Source organism: Schistocerca americana, chromosome 3 (genome assembly GCF_021461395.2).
Source record: "Schistocerca americana isolate TAMUIC-IGC-003095 chromosome 3, iqSchAmer2.1, whole genome shotgun sequence".
NCBI classification, from domain to species: Eukaryota; Metazoa; Arthropoda; class Insecta; order Orthoptera; family Acrididae; genus Schistocerca; species Schistocerca americana.
In genome coordinates this window covers 538,017,921-538,038,291 of record NC_060121.1, presented here as the reverse complement: position 1 = coordinate 538,038,291, position 20,371 = coordinate 538,017,921, and the positions used below count along the sequence as shown (strand labels likewise).

Here is a 20,371-nt window from a genome sequence, read left to right as displayed (position 1 = left end):
ATGGAGAGCTGCAGCAATGAAATCTCTGGAGTGAAGACCACCACCACCACCACCGACAAAAACAACAACAACAACGAAGACAAAAATTATGGCCTAATGGTATGAGGGTAGACTAGAAAATGTGCAGGAGTAATATGGACATTTATAGCTAAGAACTGATGTAAGGAGAAGTCTCTTGGAGGTCTTTGTCAATAAATGGATTCAAATGACCTATGAAAATTAACAAACTCTTTTTTTTTCCTTTTGGAAATGTAACACCTCTACTGGAAGATGTAACATAGTTTTGTGGAAGTAATAAATAGAATGTAAGAATAAAATATTTGCTGATAAGAAGTATGGCCTCATAAGTACCTGTGATTAGAGTTTAATGACAAAATAATAGCAAGGTTATTAGAGATGGAGTTCAATACAGCCTTGGACGAAGATAGTAAATGAAATTTGGTATGATCTTGTTTAAAGAACAATTTCAGCACTTATCTTATAATTTGCACCAGCTTTCTATGGGAATCCATAACGTAAATGCATCACTCAACTTGATAACAAAAAAAAAAAAAATTACCATTGGAGATTGAAAATTATGAGTCAAGGGTTAGACATTAACATTCGCCGGACAGTAATGGTCACAATGCACAAATCGATAGTTTAAGATAATGAAGCAACCACGGTCAGGAGCTAACCGTGTTCACTTTCCACAACATGTTTATGAGACTTTAAGGATCGATCTAATGTTCAGTGCACTAATACAGGTTACCTTCCCGCTGTTTTCCTTATATAGGACTACAAATGAGGAATGCGGATATAATTCTCTGGAGTTTTACTGTCATGATCTCAATAAACACTAAGCAATTATTGCGATCAAGACTATGAAAAATATGATGCGCATACACTACGAATGACGTTACGGGTCCTGGTGCGTTATTGCAACTGAATTACTACCTCACATGTCATCAAATGAAATAAGAGTGAAATAATTACATGTGGGGAAAGAAACGACTCACCTCGATTAATGGTGTTTAGACATTGTCCAAATTGGTTGACCGGAATCGCCCTGGCAAGCAGAGGTAATTACTCTGTAGCCGAAATAATATTCCAACTGATTTAACACATAAACTGCAGAGTTATATAAGGTTATTTCATCTTTATTTGAATTCGTTGGACCTGGTCGCATATGCGAACTTATTAGATCAGCTTCTTGCAAAGGGAGACCATACACTTTAGTGTTAGCCATTCCTAGAGTTCCACGTACAATTACGTATGGCATTTCTGTTAGAAAAGTTATCTGCAAATTACACGAGACCAAATGTTCCTTTAATGAAACACTGGAATCAAACTCTACAACATCCCAATCATTTCAAACATAGCCAATACAATTCAGATGAAAACAAACACATCATGGACGCCGGCTGATACCATAGACTTTGCTAGTGCCGGCGAATGTCAGATGCGCACCGCATGCATATTTCCACTTTATGTATTTACCCAATCAAAAATATCTTCGTACTTTATTACAAAATGAACGCCAGTTTAGAACATCAACTATGTGTTACATTTTAAAAATCTCTTTGCAGCAGTAATATTAAATGAGCAACTACAGTTCGACAAGACATACGAAGACAGCGAGTGAAAGGCTCGTCTTTCGCTGCATCTTTGAGCAGCTGTACAGTGTAGCAGATAAATAGTAAATAATGCCATCTTCCTACAGTCTGTCTGTGGTTCGTTGTTATGACAGTTGCGGAGTGGGAACTGTAAGTTATGATCGGTGGTCATGAATGGACGAGTGAAACGAGATAGTCTTAAATTTAGGAAGAGGGACGATGAATAGCATGCTTGTTACGGTTGCTAATAAACACCTGTCTCATTTATAGTGATCAAATACTATGTCGTCCGATTCATTTAGTGAGCATGGGAAGTCAGCAACCGAGATTATACAACAGATTAACGCAAAAAATACAAAAATACTTGCGTGTATTCTCGTTATTGGATTCATTGTGTATCACGGTTTACTGCATTGGAGATACGGTAAGTGCGTCTCTTAAATATTGACTATATTAGGTATGCATTTCATGAGATCGTAGGTGAGACACTGGGTTTTCTGCCGATACTTCAGTTTCTTTCGTACATTGTGTTAATGGTCTAACATACAGTAAGACCTCAACCAAGAATTTTTTAGTAAATTGAACCACCTAGGCTACAGAATGGTTGGCTATCAGTAAAAACATTATCTTTTGATACCTGTAAATATTTTGGAGTAAGTCGGCAGTGTATACATTCTGAGACAGGGTTAGCAACGAAAACGTGTGTGATGATTCGTTTTCCTCATTTCAATAGTCAGGCAGGTTGGCTGTTGGGAATACCCAGTTTTTGCCTCGTCTCCCCAATTACTCTGCCTTGACGTTTCTAATTTTTCGCATTTAGTAATAGTCTTTCATTATACATTCTTCCCAGATGACCATTCTTTCACCGAAGCTGTTCGGTTATAATTGTGTTTTTATTGCCTTGTTTCTATTTAGGCCTATATCTGTTCTCGGACAGCCGTTTACTGTCAAGAAACACTCTGCGTTCACTTTCATACACTAGCATATGGTTTGCATCCACCTAGGTTTTCATTAATGTCTCAGCAAACATGTTTGTTCAACGGTGTGACCAAGTTCTTTATCAAAGACATCTTTTGGATTTTGTTTCGGAAAGCAGTACAAACCTAGGCAATGTTTTGTCAAATCAAGGTATGCTGTTGCATTCTGCTGTTACTAATAAGGCATTACTTATTGCACAGTCTTCCGATTATAGTGCCCATTGTAGAGCATTAATTTAGGTGCAGGGATTTTGTGTTCCATGTTTTTGTAGCAAATTTCTATAAGTTCAGCTGCCGATATTGTCAAACTTTTTCCTATTCAGATGCACATAATGTGCTTTGGGGCTTGCCACTTACTTATCCCAAGGTTCAAGTTACTGAGTCCATTACAATGTGGGTGTTTTTCTTCAACCATCATAATGTGAAGATGTTTTCCGACATAACTGCAAATTCATTTATTGATTTTTTTGTTAAAAAAAGCCATTGCTTCCTCATAGATAATATTAATCAGTGGAAAACCATCACTCTGTATTTGAATGACAATTGATCGGTTGTCCCAGTAAGGGTTTTGAATGCCCTTGCCCCACATGCATAGTTGGTGTATGACTTACGTAGCAGTTCATGACAAACAACGGAACACGTTGTTAAGATTTGAGCTGTTTTCTGACATGGCAAGGATGGTGACAAGAAATCTAAGAAAATGCTAAATCTTAAAGATTTTGTGTATAAATTCCCTTAACAGTCCAGACCACAATATTTTAACAATCATTGATTACTAGATTTGTCTGAAGAAGCATCCATCTTCAGATAAATGAATAAAATGAGTGCAGTGTCTAATCACAAGATTGGATGCAGACAGATTGTCATCAATACAACACATTCTTGTTCCCAAACCTCCTAACGACCGGAAAAGTTTTACATGTTACAAATCGATGAAACATGATGTAAGAAATACCTTTCATATTCAAACACTTAAGAATGTCATACACACTGTACATCAATATTATATCACTTAATGTCTTTATTCAGTCTTGTAATTAGACACTATACTCATCTTATTAATCGATCTGAAGATGCCTTATTGCTCATCTGGAATTGGTAATCAGTGAGGTAGGTAGTTCCTTGTTCCACGAGCCATTTACAGAATAATTCGTAGTAATGTGGAATGAGCCATTTTACATTCACATCTCAAACTGATTTGTAAATATAGCTAAATGCTGAACATTTATAAGTGGTTTTCCCCCCTCTCAATGCTTCACACATTGCAATAATAGAAATTCTTGTATAGAATAAAGAGTGTTATTCAAGAGAAGCTTTTTTCGCTCAGTTTTCAAATTTTACTTTGTTAGACATTTTCTATCCCAGGGTGTGTGATCAGAAATTGTAATTGCAGCATTGTGCACCCTTTTTGTGCTTGAGACAACCTTACTGTGGAATAATGAATATCATTTTTTCCCTCTAGTATTGAAATTGCGTAAGTTATAGTCCTTTTTGAACTGCAGTGGATTATTTACAGCAAACTTTATCAGGGAATAAATGTACTGTGAAGCAGTAGTCAGAATGCTCAGTCCCTTAAACGGATGTCGACAAGATGATTTTGGGTGAGCACCACATTATTATTATTACAGCTCATTTTTGAGCAATAAATACTTTCTTGAAGATGAGTCAACCCAGAACAGTATTCCATATGACAGTATTGAATGAACGTATGCAGAATATGTTAACTTTGATTCAAAGTGCAGATGTGTCTGAGCTGAGTTGCTTTAGGTGCTATAAAATGTACTTTTTCCAGTTTAAATTCTTGTCAGTATGGACACCAAAGACACTTGAAGTTTTCCGCACCATGTTGTTAGACTTATCGTTGGCGTAGTATCCCTAGATGTGCAGAACTGAATATGTTGTCTTTTTAAAATTGAGGATGAGGCCATTCACAGAAAACCAGCCAATAACACTTTAAGAACCTTGTTTACCATCTCTTCTGTCACTAGTTTCATTTGCAAAAAGAACTAATTGCACTTGTTGTATGTTAGATGGGAGATCGTTTACATATAGGCCTATGAGGAACAATAGTGGACCTAAGGTTGAGTCCTGGGAACACGATTTCTCTCCAGTCAGAATAATGTTCATGGACAGCATTGGTTGAATTACTAAGTATAACTTCTGGATTCTTTGAGGTGTGATATTATTCATTGGTTGACTGTACCATCAATCCCAATAAAACTTCAGTTTATCTAGGACAATACTGTAATGGACAAAACTATAAGGAAACACGAAGCAGAAGTCAGAGTACAGAACTGCAGCTAATGCCGGAATTGGGTTACAAGCCATGGACATTGACCGCAGCTAGTCTTCGCCCATGCCTGGTCAGCAGCAGCAGTCTTTGACGCAATTATATGCGTCAGTGTCATGGGGTCAGCCTTCGAAAAGTCACTTTGGCTTCATTGACTTCTGTATTGTCAATGTGTGCTGTGTGTTTTGCTAGACCCTGGCGATTGCCCTGTTCTAGAGCGTTCACAGTGGTTCACGAATGTAGCCCTTTCACGAATTTAGCACCAAGAAAAATCATTTAAACCCTGGCCCTACTAAGTACATTATGTTCAGCATGGTAAGGCCACCCATTAATCCTTCTGTGTGACAGTCATCACTACGAGTCTACTGAAGCTGCCTTGAAGTCTTCACTGTAACTGTGCAACCGCCAAATTGTGATCCATAGACCATCCAGTCTGGACAGCTTGAATAGCACCACTACCCTCCAGCTCTTGGCACAGTCTTTAACTCCGGGCAGTGCCATTGCTACACCACTGGGGCACTGCATTCTACAACAAAATACAGGATGTCACTACCTTGCTCCGCACTGCAGTTGCAGCTTTGCCGCATGTTGAGTCTACGCTGTCGTTATCAAGTCAGCACAATGTGTCTGAATTCCTCAGTGTAAGCAACTCGCATCCCTGCACCTTTTGCAGTTACCTCACCTGCTGCTTAGAATGGAATATTATATGAAGAAGAAACCGTACTTAAATGACTACTAGCTGTATAGAACAATTAAAGACTTGTTCATGTTCATGGAGGAATCAAGTTGAATGGCCGAACAAAGGGCTGTGCAAATGTGCACCGCTGGTGCCGCTTCCCCATAGTCTCACCTGTCTTCCAAACCACCAAAGGAGCTTACCACACCCACAGGAAGACTAGAACCCATCCTGACAAGCAAGAACTGCGCATGTTTCACTACTGTTTCCTTGCAGGTATCTCTGGTCCACTACATTTTGGCACCCAGTGGGGGTGATTATGTCTGCACCTGTTATAATATAGTCAAACAATGGAAAATCCAGCATGGAGTATAAAAATACTCTTATAATACTGTGGTTCACAAAGTCAAATGCCCGAGATAGCTACACAAAAAATACCAACCGGCACTATTTTATTATGTAATGCTTGTAAAATTTGGTGAGTGAACATGTAAAAGGCATAAGTAGAACAACTCTTCTGAAATCCAAACAGTGTTTTGCTGAGAATGTTATTGTTGCTCAGGTTGGATACCATTCTAGAATACATCACTTACTCAAAAATTTTGGAAAATTTGTCAGCAGTTAAACATGTCAGTAGTTATTGACATCTCTCTTATAATCTTTCTGAAAGAGGGGTTTAACAATGGCATATTTCAGTCTCTCTGGAAAAATACCTTGAGTTAATGATGTGTTACATGTTTAGGACTAGACAGGGCTTATTGTATGAGAATAAATCTTTAGTACACTATTGCAAACATCATCAAAACCAGATGAATTTTTATTTTTGAGTGTCTATATAATTTTCTTAATTTTAGAAGGAGAAGTTGGTAGCACATTCGGGTCGACAGAAGCGTCCGATCCAACGCGTCGGCTTTGACCCGTGACGTAAGGGTGTTGTCGTGTGTTACGTCATGACGGCGCGGAGTTTGGTTTGAGTGTGGCTGTCTCCAGTTCTGTTTTATCTTATTTTATTTACTTTTCTGATCCGTTCGTTCTATCTCGTGAGATTTTTTTTTTTAATTTAAAAACACTTATTACTTATTTTAATTATCTGTTTCCTCGAATTTCTGTTTTAGTTTATTATATTTATCTTTCTGATCTGTTCGTTCTATCCTGTGAGATTTTTTTTTTTTTTTTTAAAAGACAAAAAACACTAATCAGCTACTGAAGCATCTTTATCTTCTATGGGTTGCAGGGGTTACGGCCCCTGGGGAGGTGGGTGGGTATTCATGCATGGCTGTCTTCACTTACACCTTGTAGCTACGCAAGGCGTCTAAATTTGTGGGACTAGTGTAGCAGGGGATACAACCCGTCGGCTTTGGACAATGACGTCACAAGTCGCCAAACGAGAAGCGATTCTTCTTAGTGTTGTAGCTCCCTTCAGTAGCTGATAAGTGTTTTTTGGCTTTAAAAAAAAAAAAAAAAAATAATCTCACGAGATAGAATAAACAGATCCACTTTATTAAGCAATCAGTAAAAAAACGAAACTGAAACATAACAGCAAAAGCGAAAATGGTAAACTGCTCTCTGGCGACTTGTGACGTCGTTGTCCAAAGCCGACGGGTTGTATCCCCTGCTACACTAGACCCAAATTTGTTTATATTTAGTTTGCCCCCCCAACCAAAACACCCCATTTCCCGCGCTTGTCCCGTTAGTGTCATTAGGCTTCTTGTGGAGAGTGTGTGTGTGTGTGTGTGTGTGTGTGTGTGTGTGTGTTTTTGTTTCCGCCATATTTGTGACGTCATGGGTCAAAGCTGACGGGTGGGATCGGACGCTTCAGTATTTCCGCACATTCATATGATTGAATTTTATGAGAGCTACTTTTTCAGTGTATGCTGTGATTTTTCTCATGAATTGTTTGTCCTTATACTTAATACTGCATTTGAGAAATAATATATATTTGTTACCTGTGACTCATCAGTTATAGCCATTCAGTTAGTTCAATAGTGATGTTATGCTGTCCTGTGGCTGGTTGTTCTTTCTCTCATTTCACTACATTCCATATAGCCGTAATGTACGTTATCAGAAGTGTTGATTTCTGACATTGTGGGCATGTTCCTTGATTTTTAAATAACCTTTCTTAGTCACTTTGAATAGTTTTTTGTGTACAACTATTGCAGTATATCTGTTTATTCTTGCCAACAGATTCATTTCCCTTTTCCTTTCACAAGACACTTTAATCCCTCTAGTGATTAATGAGTCATGGTTTTTTACACAGCTGTTTAGTGTCACTCTGATTTTTAAAATATTGTGATCTAGACTATAAAGAATTTTATATAAACAATCTTTCATGTTTAACATTATTAAGATTTTGCAATTATATAACACAGCATTTTTAAGTTCACCTCACAATTTTAGATATTTAAAATGCAAAGTGTGTCGGTCTCCACCCACAGCCTTTAATCTGTATTCACATTCATTAGATTTGTGTAGTCTCAACCAAATTCTTACCTTCAAACATAACTTGGACATGGGGAGAGAGGGAGTGTGAGTGTGAGTCTTTGCTTTTTCTTCTGGGGGGGAAGGTGGGCCACTATCACTTTAGTTTTACAATAGCTCCAAATTAATTTTATTGATCCATACTAATTTAATGTCTAAAGTCATAAAATGTGTTATTGGTTTACATTTCTTCAGTTAGAACATTGACACTATGAAAACTATTTATTGAGGTTATGAATTACATCATGAAATCAGTTTTATAGTGTTATGAAGTTTGAATAACTTAGTAAAACATAATTCAGTTTCTAAGAGAATTTCTGCACCAGTTCTATTACTTGCCTATTTTTGTAGTGTAGGCCCATATTAATTTACTTTGAAGTGTATAAAACATGCTTTCATCCGGTATTTTAGTACACATAAGTAGAACAAATGATTAAAGCTTTTGCTAGAAATTTAAAGCACCAAAGGACAACGGCGGTCTCTTTGTTTCACCATCTCACTTATCACTGTTTGGACATCAATCCTCTCTTCTCGATGAATTGTCATGGAGAGTGTATTCAGATATCCCTCTTTGTATTCCTTAGACATGTTTTGATTCTGTTAAGGGTGTAGAAACTGTGCTCATTTGTGGCCGTTGTCACTTGGGGTAGAGTCACAAAACATGTAGATAGATTTGATGCTCATAGAAGCTTCCAGTACATTTTGGGGCAATTGCCCCAGTCATCTCAGACATTGATGAAAGAATTTCAACTTGGCTGTTGTCATTGTTACATCTGTGACTAATGGATCTGAAGCATAAAATGAATACAGTTTCACAACTTCATCAAAGATACCTATGTTTTCAGTGTTTGATGGTAGAAGACAATTAAATCTGTTAAGAAGTTCACAAAGTGTCAAGAACCGTCAACATCATCACTGGTATCTTGATTTGCACGATGTGCTTGCTTGGTAAAAATGCATGGTTTTTTTTTTGTTTTTTTTTTTATTTAAACTCCATTGGCCGAAGCTAAGTTCTTGGCTTCTAAGAAATGCTGGCTCAGAATATTGTCAATGTTTTCTCTCATTGCCAGCAGTTCCCTTTTGAGATTCCTGGCAGTGTTGATTAACTCTGCAAAATATATATCTTGTCGCTGAAGTTGATGACAGAGGGATTCACCCAGCACAAACAATTCAGAAAGTATAACGGAGCAGATGACAGAATGTTCATTTGTGATGGCTACTAACAAATTCTTGACTCTTCCTTGTAGCCAAAACTATACAACAATGTATTTTGTCTTCTGTGCTGTAAAGATGCTCAGTCCATCTAGCAAGTATATATCATCCTGAAAGAGGAGTTCATCATAAGTGCTTGTCTCCACACTTGTTTCACAGATAAGTTATTGAGCCATGTCCTTCGTGGAACTTGCTGTCATCCTTCATGAGTTTTCTCCAACTGCTGTGTGGTCTTCAGTGAGCTGCTCGGTTGCCACAGTCTATGTTAAATGCTTTCATATCATACTTGTTGAAGTCTTTAAAGCACAATGCAGGTCTTCCAGGTAGTCTCTCAGTAAGTGCTACTTCACTAAGTAGTGAGTATTGGGGAAGATGGGAGAGGTCCACGTAATATAAGTGTCTTAACCACTGCAGGCAATGTTCCTGGATAGTGGTAGTGATACTCAGGAGCCTTGGAGGAATTATGACAATCTCATTTGTCACATGGTCCCTTCATGTTATGTGTAGAATATTTTGTAAGTGCCACAAATCAAAGGCATTGACCTTACGTTCTTGTTTAGCATATGGTGTCCAGGCCTCAGCACCATACAACAGGGTACTTAGCACACATGCTTGATAAGTGAGTATTTTTGTGGTCACCAAAAGGTACTGGATGTCCCATACTCTCATGCAGAACTTCTGAAAAGTATTTGCCGCTTTCACAATATTCACATTTATTTCGTCATCTAGAGAGAAATCTTTCCACACTAATGAGCCAGGAGCAAAATTTGGTGACTACACAACAAGGAGCTATACTTATGGCAGGTGTTCCCATGTATTCTTGCACAATAATAAGTCTTCTTCATATTCACAGATGTAGATAAGCCTTTAGAACAATAAACATTTGAAGGTTGTCATGAGTATGTGCAAAGAATGTTGAATCATCAGTGAATAAAGGTATCTTATATGTAAACCCTCATGATAGCGCTTGGATATAAATGATGAGATGGTGTAAAGTTACCAGTCTGTTTTGCCCAAAGGAAGTTTGGAAAGTAAGGAAATGAATATACCAAACAAGTTAGGTGCCAGTACACAACCTAGACGAAATCCTCTTTGCATAACAAATGGATTTGATGGGCTTCTTCCATATGGCCGTGAAAGCCCTGATCAGAGGGAGTTTCACTAGTGAAGTGTGTAGTCCATCCATGCCGATTGTGTCAAATTCCTTATTTAAATTGAAGAAAGCAATGAACAGTGGGGCCTTCAGCTTGCGGCACTTTTTCTCAGTTTTCGGAATGTGAATTAGGTTATTGCTAATCTTGAAACCCCCATTGAGACACAGGGCACACATGCTCATCAAGGACCTCCAGTCGCACAGCACCACATGGGCAAAAACTTTACTGGTGACACTCAACAGTGAAATACAACACTGGCAATTGCAGTCGTGGTGATTGCTTTTACCTTTGTATAGAGTGACGATGTTGGCATTGTGCATGCCCTGTGACACAGTTCACTCAGCCCAACATTTCAATAAAAGGTTACAGAGCTCTGCGAGGAGCAGCATCAGTGTGAGAAGTTGAGTTTGGCTGTTGCCTACAAGAACATTTCCCCACATTTAAGCTATGCAAACAGCTCTCTGAATCTCATCTTTGATGGGCATGGTGACCATCTTATGGTCAGTTCACAATTGAGAAATTTCTCCTACTGTTTTTGGGCTGATTTTAGCCACATTTGAGTAGAGATTGGAGTAGTGTTCCACCTATTGTTGCAATCGGAGAGACTCATATGTAGTGACAAACTTCACTCGGAACCTCTTGAAAAGAAGTCATTGTCTGCTGTTGCGTATACATCAGTCACACCAGATTTGCACCTGGATTCATCCTGTTATAAGTGTATCCTTCCCAGTGTACCCACAGAGCATCCCTTCTAGTCTTTCACATCCTTGAAGAGTAAATTGCTCTAGATGATGTGTGTCTTCAGTTAAAGCTAGATTTATCATTACCTTAGATACTAGGCAACAACATACCAGTTGCAAACTGCATTTTACATTTTTACAAGAATGTAGGCTTTATAACAAAATCTAATGCCAACTCCTGTGTCAGTACAGGGGCAAGCACAGAGGTTGTCTTTAGCAGCAATTCTGGACCTGGGTACCACTGGCTGTGCTCTGTCTCTCAACCGATATGATGAATTTTACCTCTGTCAGTCTATTAAGACAATTCCTCAAAGTACTTTATGTGTGATGTCAGAGGGGGAGGGGGATGCACTTTTTAACATAGGTGCTGCTCCCAGGGGATCTCCATCTGTGATGATTTTCATGCTGGTATACCATTCTCTCTCTCTCTCTCTCTCTCTATTTCTATCTATCTATCTCCACACCAATTTTCACAGTATTCTTAGATATCTTGTTCCTCTTTTCTAATCCTATCTTGTGTGACATATTACTGATATTAACTAGAAGTATCAAGCAACCAATTTTTTTTTTTTTTTTTTTTTTTTTTTTTTTTTTTTTTTTTTTTTTTTTTTAACATTCTCTCTTGCTTTATTTCTCTTTCCCAGATCCATGAGAACTGAAGGAATGATAACTTCCTAGTTTAATCTCTTTAAATTGGAATCTTTATTTTCATAATAATAATAATAATAATCTTCAACAACAACAAAAAACAATTGTCATGTATCACAATGGGAAGTGGAGGCAGTGCCTTCATTTTCTGCTACTCTAGCCATGATTCTTCGACAGTGACACACAATTTGGAAAAGCAGTTCCCAGTTGTCATAAGTTTAGGTTGCATAAATGTCATCTCTTGGACTGTGCCTTTGTTTAGGTTTCATAAATTCTTCCTCATTCTCTGCCTCAGGTGATACTTAGGCCCTTACCATTTTCCATGATGCTTTTAGTTGCATGCACACTTTCCATGCACTCAAGTTGAGGTGTGGTGTAACATGTTGTTCCACCTCTTCCTCACAATCAGGTGAAATATTTTCATCTAAAAACATTGTTTAGATAGTTAGCATGTAGAGAACTTTCCACTGTGTGTTTGCTGATTTGATGAATGTACAGAGTCGGAGCGAGATACAAAAGCACAGAATGTCACCAAGATGTGACAGCGATTGGGTGTCTCCACCTACTGTGAACGGGTCAGTTATGGTTTGGTGTTGGAGCTTGGTGATGTTTTGGAAGGCAGAAAGAAGAGGTTCTGCCTATGATGATAACGCCCAGAAACAGTTGAAAGAAGCTGAAGAAAATTATTGTTTTCTTCTATTCTGTTCAGTGGTTTGGTTTGGAGATGTTCTGATTAATAAGAGATCTGTTCTTACAGTGTTGTAATTCTTACATAATAGCAGAAAAGTACAGAGCAGTTATGTCATTTCGTATCTTGAATACTATAAAGCTCTCTTCCCTTCCTCGACCCGCTGCAGACGGTGGAGAAGTCAGACAACAAGAGTTGGTGGGACTGCATAGCACGTCTATTGCCTCAAGAGAATTCTGGAAAGGTGACAGCATAAGAAAATAGTTGAGATAGAAACATCAGCAGTGGCATCACAGTGGTAGATAGTTTGGAAGGTAACACATTTTTTATTTGATCAGTACAGCTATGAATGGCACTGTTACAAGCCAGAGGTGGCAGCAGACCTTTTAACTGGTGAGAGTCACTTAATCAGATTTAAGTTGACCTGCATCTGTTCATCATCTGATCTTCCATCAGGGATGAGACACATCAGGAATTGTTGTGTACCCCTTCAGTAGTTAACCCAGTGGTGTTGAGACATCAGACATGACGTCTAAGATTGCATTGTTTTGGGTACATAAATTACAGTACATGGTGAAGAAAGCTCAATGCTTGACTGTCATCAGACTCGCTGAGATGTGTTAGAGCTTGTAGCCTCATCTGCAACAAAATGTTCATTACTGGTGCACTTTCAGGTGCTGGTTGGTATCCAGGCTGAAAGTATGCATAACAGCACAGCTCGGAGCACCTGAAGAGAGCTGTCATTACTTGCCAAAATATTATGCATAAAATGGAATAAACACCCACAGCATGCCATTAACGAATCACACTGAGAAATCCTTAGAGTTAACAACGTTAAATGTTGGTGCAAGGAGCTTATTCGGAAACCAGGTGGGATATATCAGTTGCAGACCCCCTACATCCAGTATGCTAACTACAGCATATGAAAGCATTGCCCTGTCTGTTATGCATACATGATCTTTAGGAGGTGCATGTGTTGTTAGTGACATCCACAGAGTTCTTAGAGTAATTTGTGATGGCTGTGTCTATCGTGTGGAGCCACAGCTCTGCTCATTGAGCACTTAACCTCATTGCTCACCATCTATTCCCAAATGAGAATCAAGAAGTTTGGTAAACAGGGGTGTAGCATGCATCATCCACCAGAGACATTTACCAAAGTCCTTATAATCGAGGGTAAATCTTATTGTCCTTCACACCTAAGAAAGAAATGCAGTAACATCATAATAGGATGACACTTTGTTTCACAGGATATTGTGAATTGTGGTTTATTAGTCTCATAACATACATAATTTAAATCATTTGATTCAGGTACAGGAGACACGTCAAAATTCTGGTAAAGTTTTATCATATACATACAAGACCTGATTTTAACAAATGGTACCATATCAATAATACAATATAAAAATACACATACAATAAAAAAATAACAGTTAATTACAACAACTGATTTTAACAAATGGTATCATAATAATAATACAATTTTGTTACACTTACAATAAAAGACTAACAATTAATTACCCCTTGCTCAAATTATCATGTCATCCTCTATGAATTCTTCTACTGAATAGTAGCATTTCTCCCACAGAATCTGCTGTAGCCTTATTTTTAGACTCTCTGGCTTCATATTAAATATATTTTTGCCCTTTAGCTTGTTATATATAGTCATCCCCATATACTGTGGAGTTCGTGCATATAATTTCAAATGCTGTGTGGGTAACATAAAATTTATTTTTATTTTTTGTGTTGTATGTGTGGTTAAAATGATTTTCCTCAAATAATTTTTGTCTGCTGTGTACAAAGATTATAATTTCATAAATTTATATGGAGGAAACTCTTAGGATTTGCAGGTTCCGAAATAATGGGCGACAAGATTCTGTTTGTTGTGCACTACACATGTATGTTATAATTTTCTTTTGCAGTTTCAGTATTCGAGATACACTACTTGAATTTCCCCAGAAAATGATACCATACCTAATGACAGATTCAAAATAACTATGATATGCTATTTTTGTGTACTCATGTCAGTAGAGTTTGCTAGTATTTGCATTGCAAATGCAAAGCTGCTTAGTTTATTTGATAGGAACTCAATATGTGTACTCCAGTTTAAGTTGTTGTCCACATTTAGTCCTAGGAATTTGACTGTGTTAACTTCTTCCATAGGATGATTGTGATTATGTATTTTAAGATCCACACATTTCAAATGTTTGGTTTTGAAATGTACCATATTGGTTTTTGCAATGTTCAGTTTTAATCCATTTAACTGGAACCAGTTTTCTAGAGAACCCATTGTGCTCACAATGGAGCTCTAAATTTTTTCTGCATCATCTTCAATTAAAACAGAAGTGTCATTCGCAAACAGAACTGACGGGGAATTTATATTTATGGGCAAGTCATTTAAATAGAATAGGAACAGGATTGGCCCCAAAATGGAGCCTTGAGGCACACCTTGTGATACTGTATTCCATTTAGAATAATAATTCACTGCATTTGATGTGACACTTACCCTTTGCTTTCTGTTGTGCAAGTATGATGTGAGCCATTTCAGAGCTTTGTCCTTAATCCCATATTTGTTTAATTTGTAGATAAGCAAATCATGGTTCACAGAGTCAAATGCTTTTGAAAGATTGCAGAAGATACCTGCGACTTTACTCCTCTGATCCAATGATTTGCATATCTTCTCAATAAAGTTATTTACCGCATCCAGTGTGTTTTTTCCTTGTTGGAATCCAAATTGGTTACTTACAATAATATCATTTTTTACGATAAAAATTTTGATCTGATTTGCAGCCACTTTCTCTAACACTTTTGACAGAATTGGGAGAATAGAAAAAGGGTGATAGTTTCCCATATCTTCCCTCGACCCTTTCTTGAACAGAGATCTCACTTCGGCATATTTTAACACATCAGGAAAGCACCCCTGTTCAAAAGATTGGTTGATTATTTTAGCTAGTGGGGGTGCTATTATGTCATATACTGCTTTAATCACTTTACTTGGTGTCCCATCCCACCCAGCAGAATTTTTATTTTTTAATGACAATATAACATTTTTCACATACTTTATTGTGACTTTTTTTAAATCTGAGAGACACTCAGCTTCTTTGTTGAGTCCGGAGGGATTTACTTTACTCTGATATCCTGCTACATCAGCTTCTGACTTTGCTACATTTATGAAGAATTCATTTAAACACTCTGATATTTGAGCTGGGAGCTGGGTTTACAACAACATTATCATCTACTTTAATCTCAGTTATTTCATTACTACTGACTTTAACACCTAACTCTGATTTGACAACAGACCACACTGCCTTTGTCTTACTATTATGTTGTAAAATAAACTTATTGTTTGCCATTTGTTTTGCTGCCTTTACAACTTTTTTGAATATGGCTTTATAATGTTTCACATACACAGCAAAATGTCTGTTTTTGTTATATTTCAGTTTATTATGTAGTTGCCTCTTTCTGCCACTAGGAATTTTTATATCCTGAATTATCCATTTAATCTTCCTAGTTGTTTTGTTACATTTGGCAACAAATTGTCTAAATCTTCTGTGGTAATAGATGCCATATTGTCAACTGACTTTGTTACATAATTTTTTTGCATAAATGAAAGTGAAAGAAGTGATAGGTTACCAAAGTTTGGGGCAGAAATTATAATACACATCACCAGCATATGCCTTGTCTCTCACAGCCATTTGTTAAAAAAAGTCATCAAAAGGAATGTCTCATCCCGTACATCCGAATCGGGCATGAGTACATGTACTTCATATTATATATGCAATGGCAAAGCTTCCTCTGAACCCTAATACATGTCTGAAACAACAGGCCTTCTAAAGAAGAACGTATAGTGTCAGGAATTTAAAAGTTCAGCAACTTTTCAATGGTTTAGACATTGAAGTACCCCTGAAAAAACCAAATACTCAACTGCCATCTCCCCTATATAAGGTGAACAACTCTATGGCAGAAAGAATGAGGAAATGAAAACCCTCACAGATTGATAGTGTCCATAATTCAGTGCCACACCTCACGCACAAACGACAGCCAACTTTGGAATCTTGTACCAGAATGCAGCATCACGTGGGATGCAAACAACAACCTAGAGGGGGTGGTGAAAGGGAATGGATAGTAGTGTGCGGGTGGGGATAGAAATGTATGCTGTCTGGTGGAGTGTGCAGGGACTAGACTCCAACAGTGACAGTGTCAGGAAGTTGTGGGGCAGGGAGGTGGGAAAAAAGGCACAAAAAAATAGAGGAGTGGTTAAAGATGGGCAGGTAAATTGGCAGAAGGTGGCAAACAAAGAGATTGGGAGACATGAATGGGGAGGAGATGAAAGGACTGAGGGAGTGGAAACTGTTGGGTGGGGAGCATGGGGGTAATATGTTACCGTAGGTTGAGGCCAGGATAATTACAGGAGTGGAGAATGTGTGTTAAGGATAACTCCCATCTGCGCAGTTCTGAAAAGCTGGTGTTGGAGAGAGGAATCCAGGTGGCTCAGGTAGTGAAGCAGCTACTGAAATAAAGTGTATTATGTTCAGCTGCATGTTGTGCCACCAGGTGGCCTTCTTTCCTCTTGGCCACAGTTTGGCAGTGTCCATTTGTCCAGGTGGACAGCTAGTGGGTAGTTATACCTAATAAAAAGCTGTGCATTGATTGCAACAGAGGTGGTAAATGATATGGCTGCTTTCACAGGTGGCCCGGCCCCTGATGGGGTAGGATAAACCTATGACAGGACTGGAAAAGGAAGTGCTGGGTGTGTGGATTGGGCAGGTTTTGTACGTCGGTCTTCCACAGGCATATGATCCTTGTGGCAAAGGGTTGGGATTGAGAGTGGCACGGCGATGTTGTGGAGGTTGGGTGGGCAACAGAACAGCACTTTAGGAAGGTTGGGAAGTATCTGAGGTAGGATGTCCCTCATTTCAGGGCATGATGATAGGCAGTGAAAGCCCTGGCGAAGGATGTGATTCAGTTGTTCCAGTCTGGGACGGTACTGGGTAATAATGGGGACACTCCTTTGTGGCCGGTTTTTGGGGATAGTGGGAGGATTGGGGTTGTGAGGGGAAATAGTATGGGAAATCTAGGCCTTTATGAGACCCTCAGCATGCTGGGCAAGTGAGTTTTGTCACTGCAGTTATGCCGTTCTTGGGTAGCCAGGCTATATGGGAGGGATTTTTTGGTGTGAAAGGGATGACAGCTCTCAAAATGCTGGTACTGTTGTTGGTTAGTGTGTTTAATGTGGTCAGAGGTGCAGTTGGAGCTAGGTGGTTAACATCTAGATGTGTGCAGTGACAAAAACTCCCTTGGTTAGTATGTTGAGTTTCTCACCAAGGCCTTCACAGAGAGGCACTATCTCCAGACCTAGTCCGCAAACAGATCTCCCATATATTTCCCCTCACAACCCAACCCTCGCACCATCTCCAGAAACCAGCTATGAAAGAGTGTCTCTATCATCACCCAATGTTAACCCAGTCTGTAACAACTGAACCACATCCTACACCAGGGCTTTGATTACCTATCATTGTGCCCTGAGATGAGGGACATCCTACCCGAGATAAATCCCACCTCTCCTAAAGTTATCTTTTTTTAAATATGCGTATTGTGTTCTCCGGGTTGCAATACCTCCTGCTCCAGGGACAGAGTTCTTGAGAGTCTCAATGTATAAGAAGAGATCCTCCTCCTTAACAGAGGACAAGAAATGTATTTCAGCTCCATCAAAAGGTTTTTCTTAGCCATTAACCTTTCCTTCTTTTAATCTGTCCTCACATTGTAGAGCAGGTGCAGTAGAACCAATAAGAATGTAAGTGTCCTTTTTTTTATAGCTTGATCTTTTCACCAGATGTTGTCACAGAGATTGAATCCAGATTCATCAAGGGAAGCCATTATGGTACCCCTCACAAAAATAGGAAAGTACCAATATTTCCACCAGCAGCAGTTTCTGTGCTGTCACACTCATGAGCTACACAGTAAAAAGAAAAAAATAAAGTCTTTCAAAACTGTCCTCACATTACTGAATTGAAGAGACACCCTCAAGCAATTTTAAACAAGAGAATGGTGTCCCCTAAGGGAACATTGAATCATTCTCTTTACTATTGCTATCTACAGTGTAATTAGCACAATGAAGACTTTGTTTTAATATCACTATAGTCACTTACAAACAAATTGCTTCTCTTAGTACTTTGCATTCACAGCTCGTCAGTTGCTTCACAGATTGGAGTAAAAGACAGGTTTTACATTTTTAGTTCATAAAAATTGTGCATTCGTTTTGATTGTTTCCACCACAGTTTCAATAAATCAAAATGTAGCTGCATTTAAATGATGCAGTTCTTCATTTTCGTCAGTTGGTCAGTTTCCTGGGTCTCGTATTTGCCCAAGTGTGGTAGCCATGTGATCCTCTGATCAGTCTTCAAGCAAGATCACTTAAAATCTTTAAAATTTTAAAGTGCCTCAGTGGGAAGCTCTGGGATGCAGACAGGTGCTGTCTAGAATAACGTTAACTGAATCGAAATGCAATTTGTTTTCCACCCTTTAAAAAAATTAACTCTTTAATAAGATCCATTTGGACTGTAAGAGTTCCGTGTATACTTTAGCCCAAACTTCATATCTAAAGATCTTCAATGCAGTACATTATGCAGTCATTATGTATACAAAAGAGGCGCACAGAGCAAGTGCTATATGTATTCACTGTGGCGTAGCTACTGAGCTGCCACTTAGTGTCTGACGGCAGCTCCTGACCAAGGCAAAGTCAACCGCAGAGACAATAGTGTCCATCTTCATTGCTCATCGTCCCTTCAAGTGATTAATCCTGAATTACTCATGAGCTACAAAGCCATTACGGACTGGAACAAAACAGCTCTTAGAATGACACGATAAATATCAAGGGACCCAGTATTGGAGCAAGCAAACACCACGGCTTGTAAGGAAATCCAGGAAAAATTTTGAATTTATTGTGTACAAAAGAATTGATCAAGATAAATTTTACCTATCAATTTACATTCCATTGTATTTTAAATGAATGTGTAATGAGACACATATTGCCAAGCAAGTGGTTTTACAGGACTGTTCCATTGTTTTCCCAGCCAGTGCCCCTGGGATTACCTCACCAGCACAATTCAGCATCTTCAGTGCTGGATTATAGGTAATCTTGATGATTCTCAAACATATGCGATGCGCCCATACTGGGATTTTCTTCCCCTGCTTTGACTTGAAGAGCATCCTGCAGAAATTCTAGGAAATGTATGTAGTAGAGAATTTTGTCCAGAATATCAAGAACACCCTGTTTTCTCTACAGAATCAGGGTAAAGAAGTGTCTTTTTTCTTATACAGGGCATATCAGAATTAATGGCAGTGAGATCGTAGAGGCAGCAACCAACTATGCTTGTGATGAAAATTCAGTGACCTCAAGTGTGATCTACCTACAGTCAATTATATCAGTGATGAAGAGGACAGTCATCAGTATGTAGTGAAAGTGGTTGAAAATAAGTGAAAATAAACTTTCTTCATTTCTCTTCACCCAGTGCCTTCCTCCTGCTTAACAAAGACCCTCCAGACTTCAGTGCATGTGGTGTCGGCGTAACAGTGCACCATATTGTAACTAAATATTGTTTTTGTGTTGATACAAAGACGTTAAGTGGTTTGGGTTGAGACATGAACTCTGTTGTGAATGACAGTTGAACAAATGTGGCTCAGTTTTTAAAATTATGCGATGAATCGTGACTCTTACTATGGCGCAGAGAGCTACTAGGGCTTCTGTAGATGTAAATAAATCAATGAGGCCATTCAGCAGGCTCTGCAAACTGTAGACCTGGCAAACAAAAAACATTGTGCAGCAGTTGTGATGGACATTGCAAGCACCTCTGACAGTTTATGGTGACCTGCTCAGTTTGTTTACCACAGATGTCTCTGGGTCCCAGAATGCCTTT

At 38.6% G+C, this 20,371-nt stretch overlaps 1 protein-coding gene and 1 long non-coding RNA gene across 3 annotated transcripts in view; one reads left to right on the top strand and one right to left on the bottom strand.

Moving 5' to 3' along the window:
* The window catches only part of LOC124605172, a 49,189-nt gene extending 47,568 nt beyond the window's left edge, over positions 1-1,621 (bottom strand). The window contains exon 1 of the long non-coding RNA XR_006978613.1: positions 999-1,621. This is a non-coding gene — a long non-coding RNA (uncharacterized LOC124605172). The remainder of the gene's footprint in view (positions 1-998) is intronic.
* The window catches only part of LOC124605171 (N-acetylneuraminate 9-O-acetyltransferase), a 217,177-nt gene continuing 198,423 nt past the window's right edge, over positions 1,618-20,371 (top strand). Inside the window, exons 1-2 of one of the 2 annotated variants that reach the window (XM_047136683.1) lie at positions 1,618-1,745; positions 1,866-2,019. In XM_047136683.1, coding sequence (XP_046992639.1) covers positions 1,878-2,019 — 142 coding nt within the window. In that variant the 5' untranslated portion in view covers positions 1,618-1,745; positions 1,866-1,877. Of the gene's footprint in view, positions 2,020-20,371 lie in introns of both variants that reach the window. The other variant, XM_047136682.1, reaches the window with a different exon arrangement.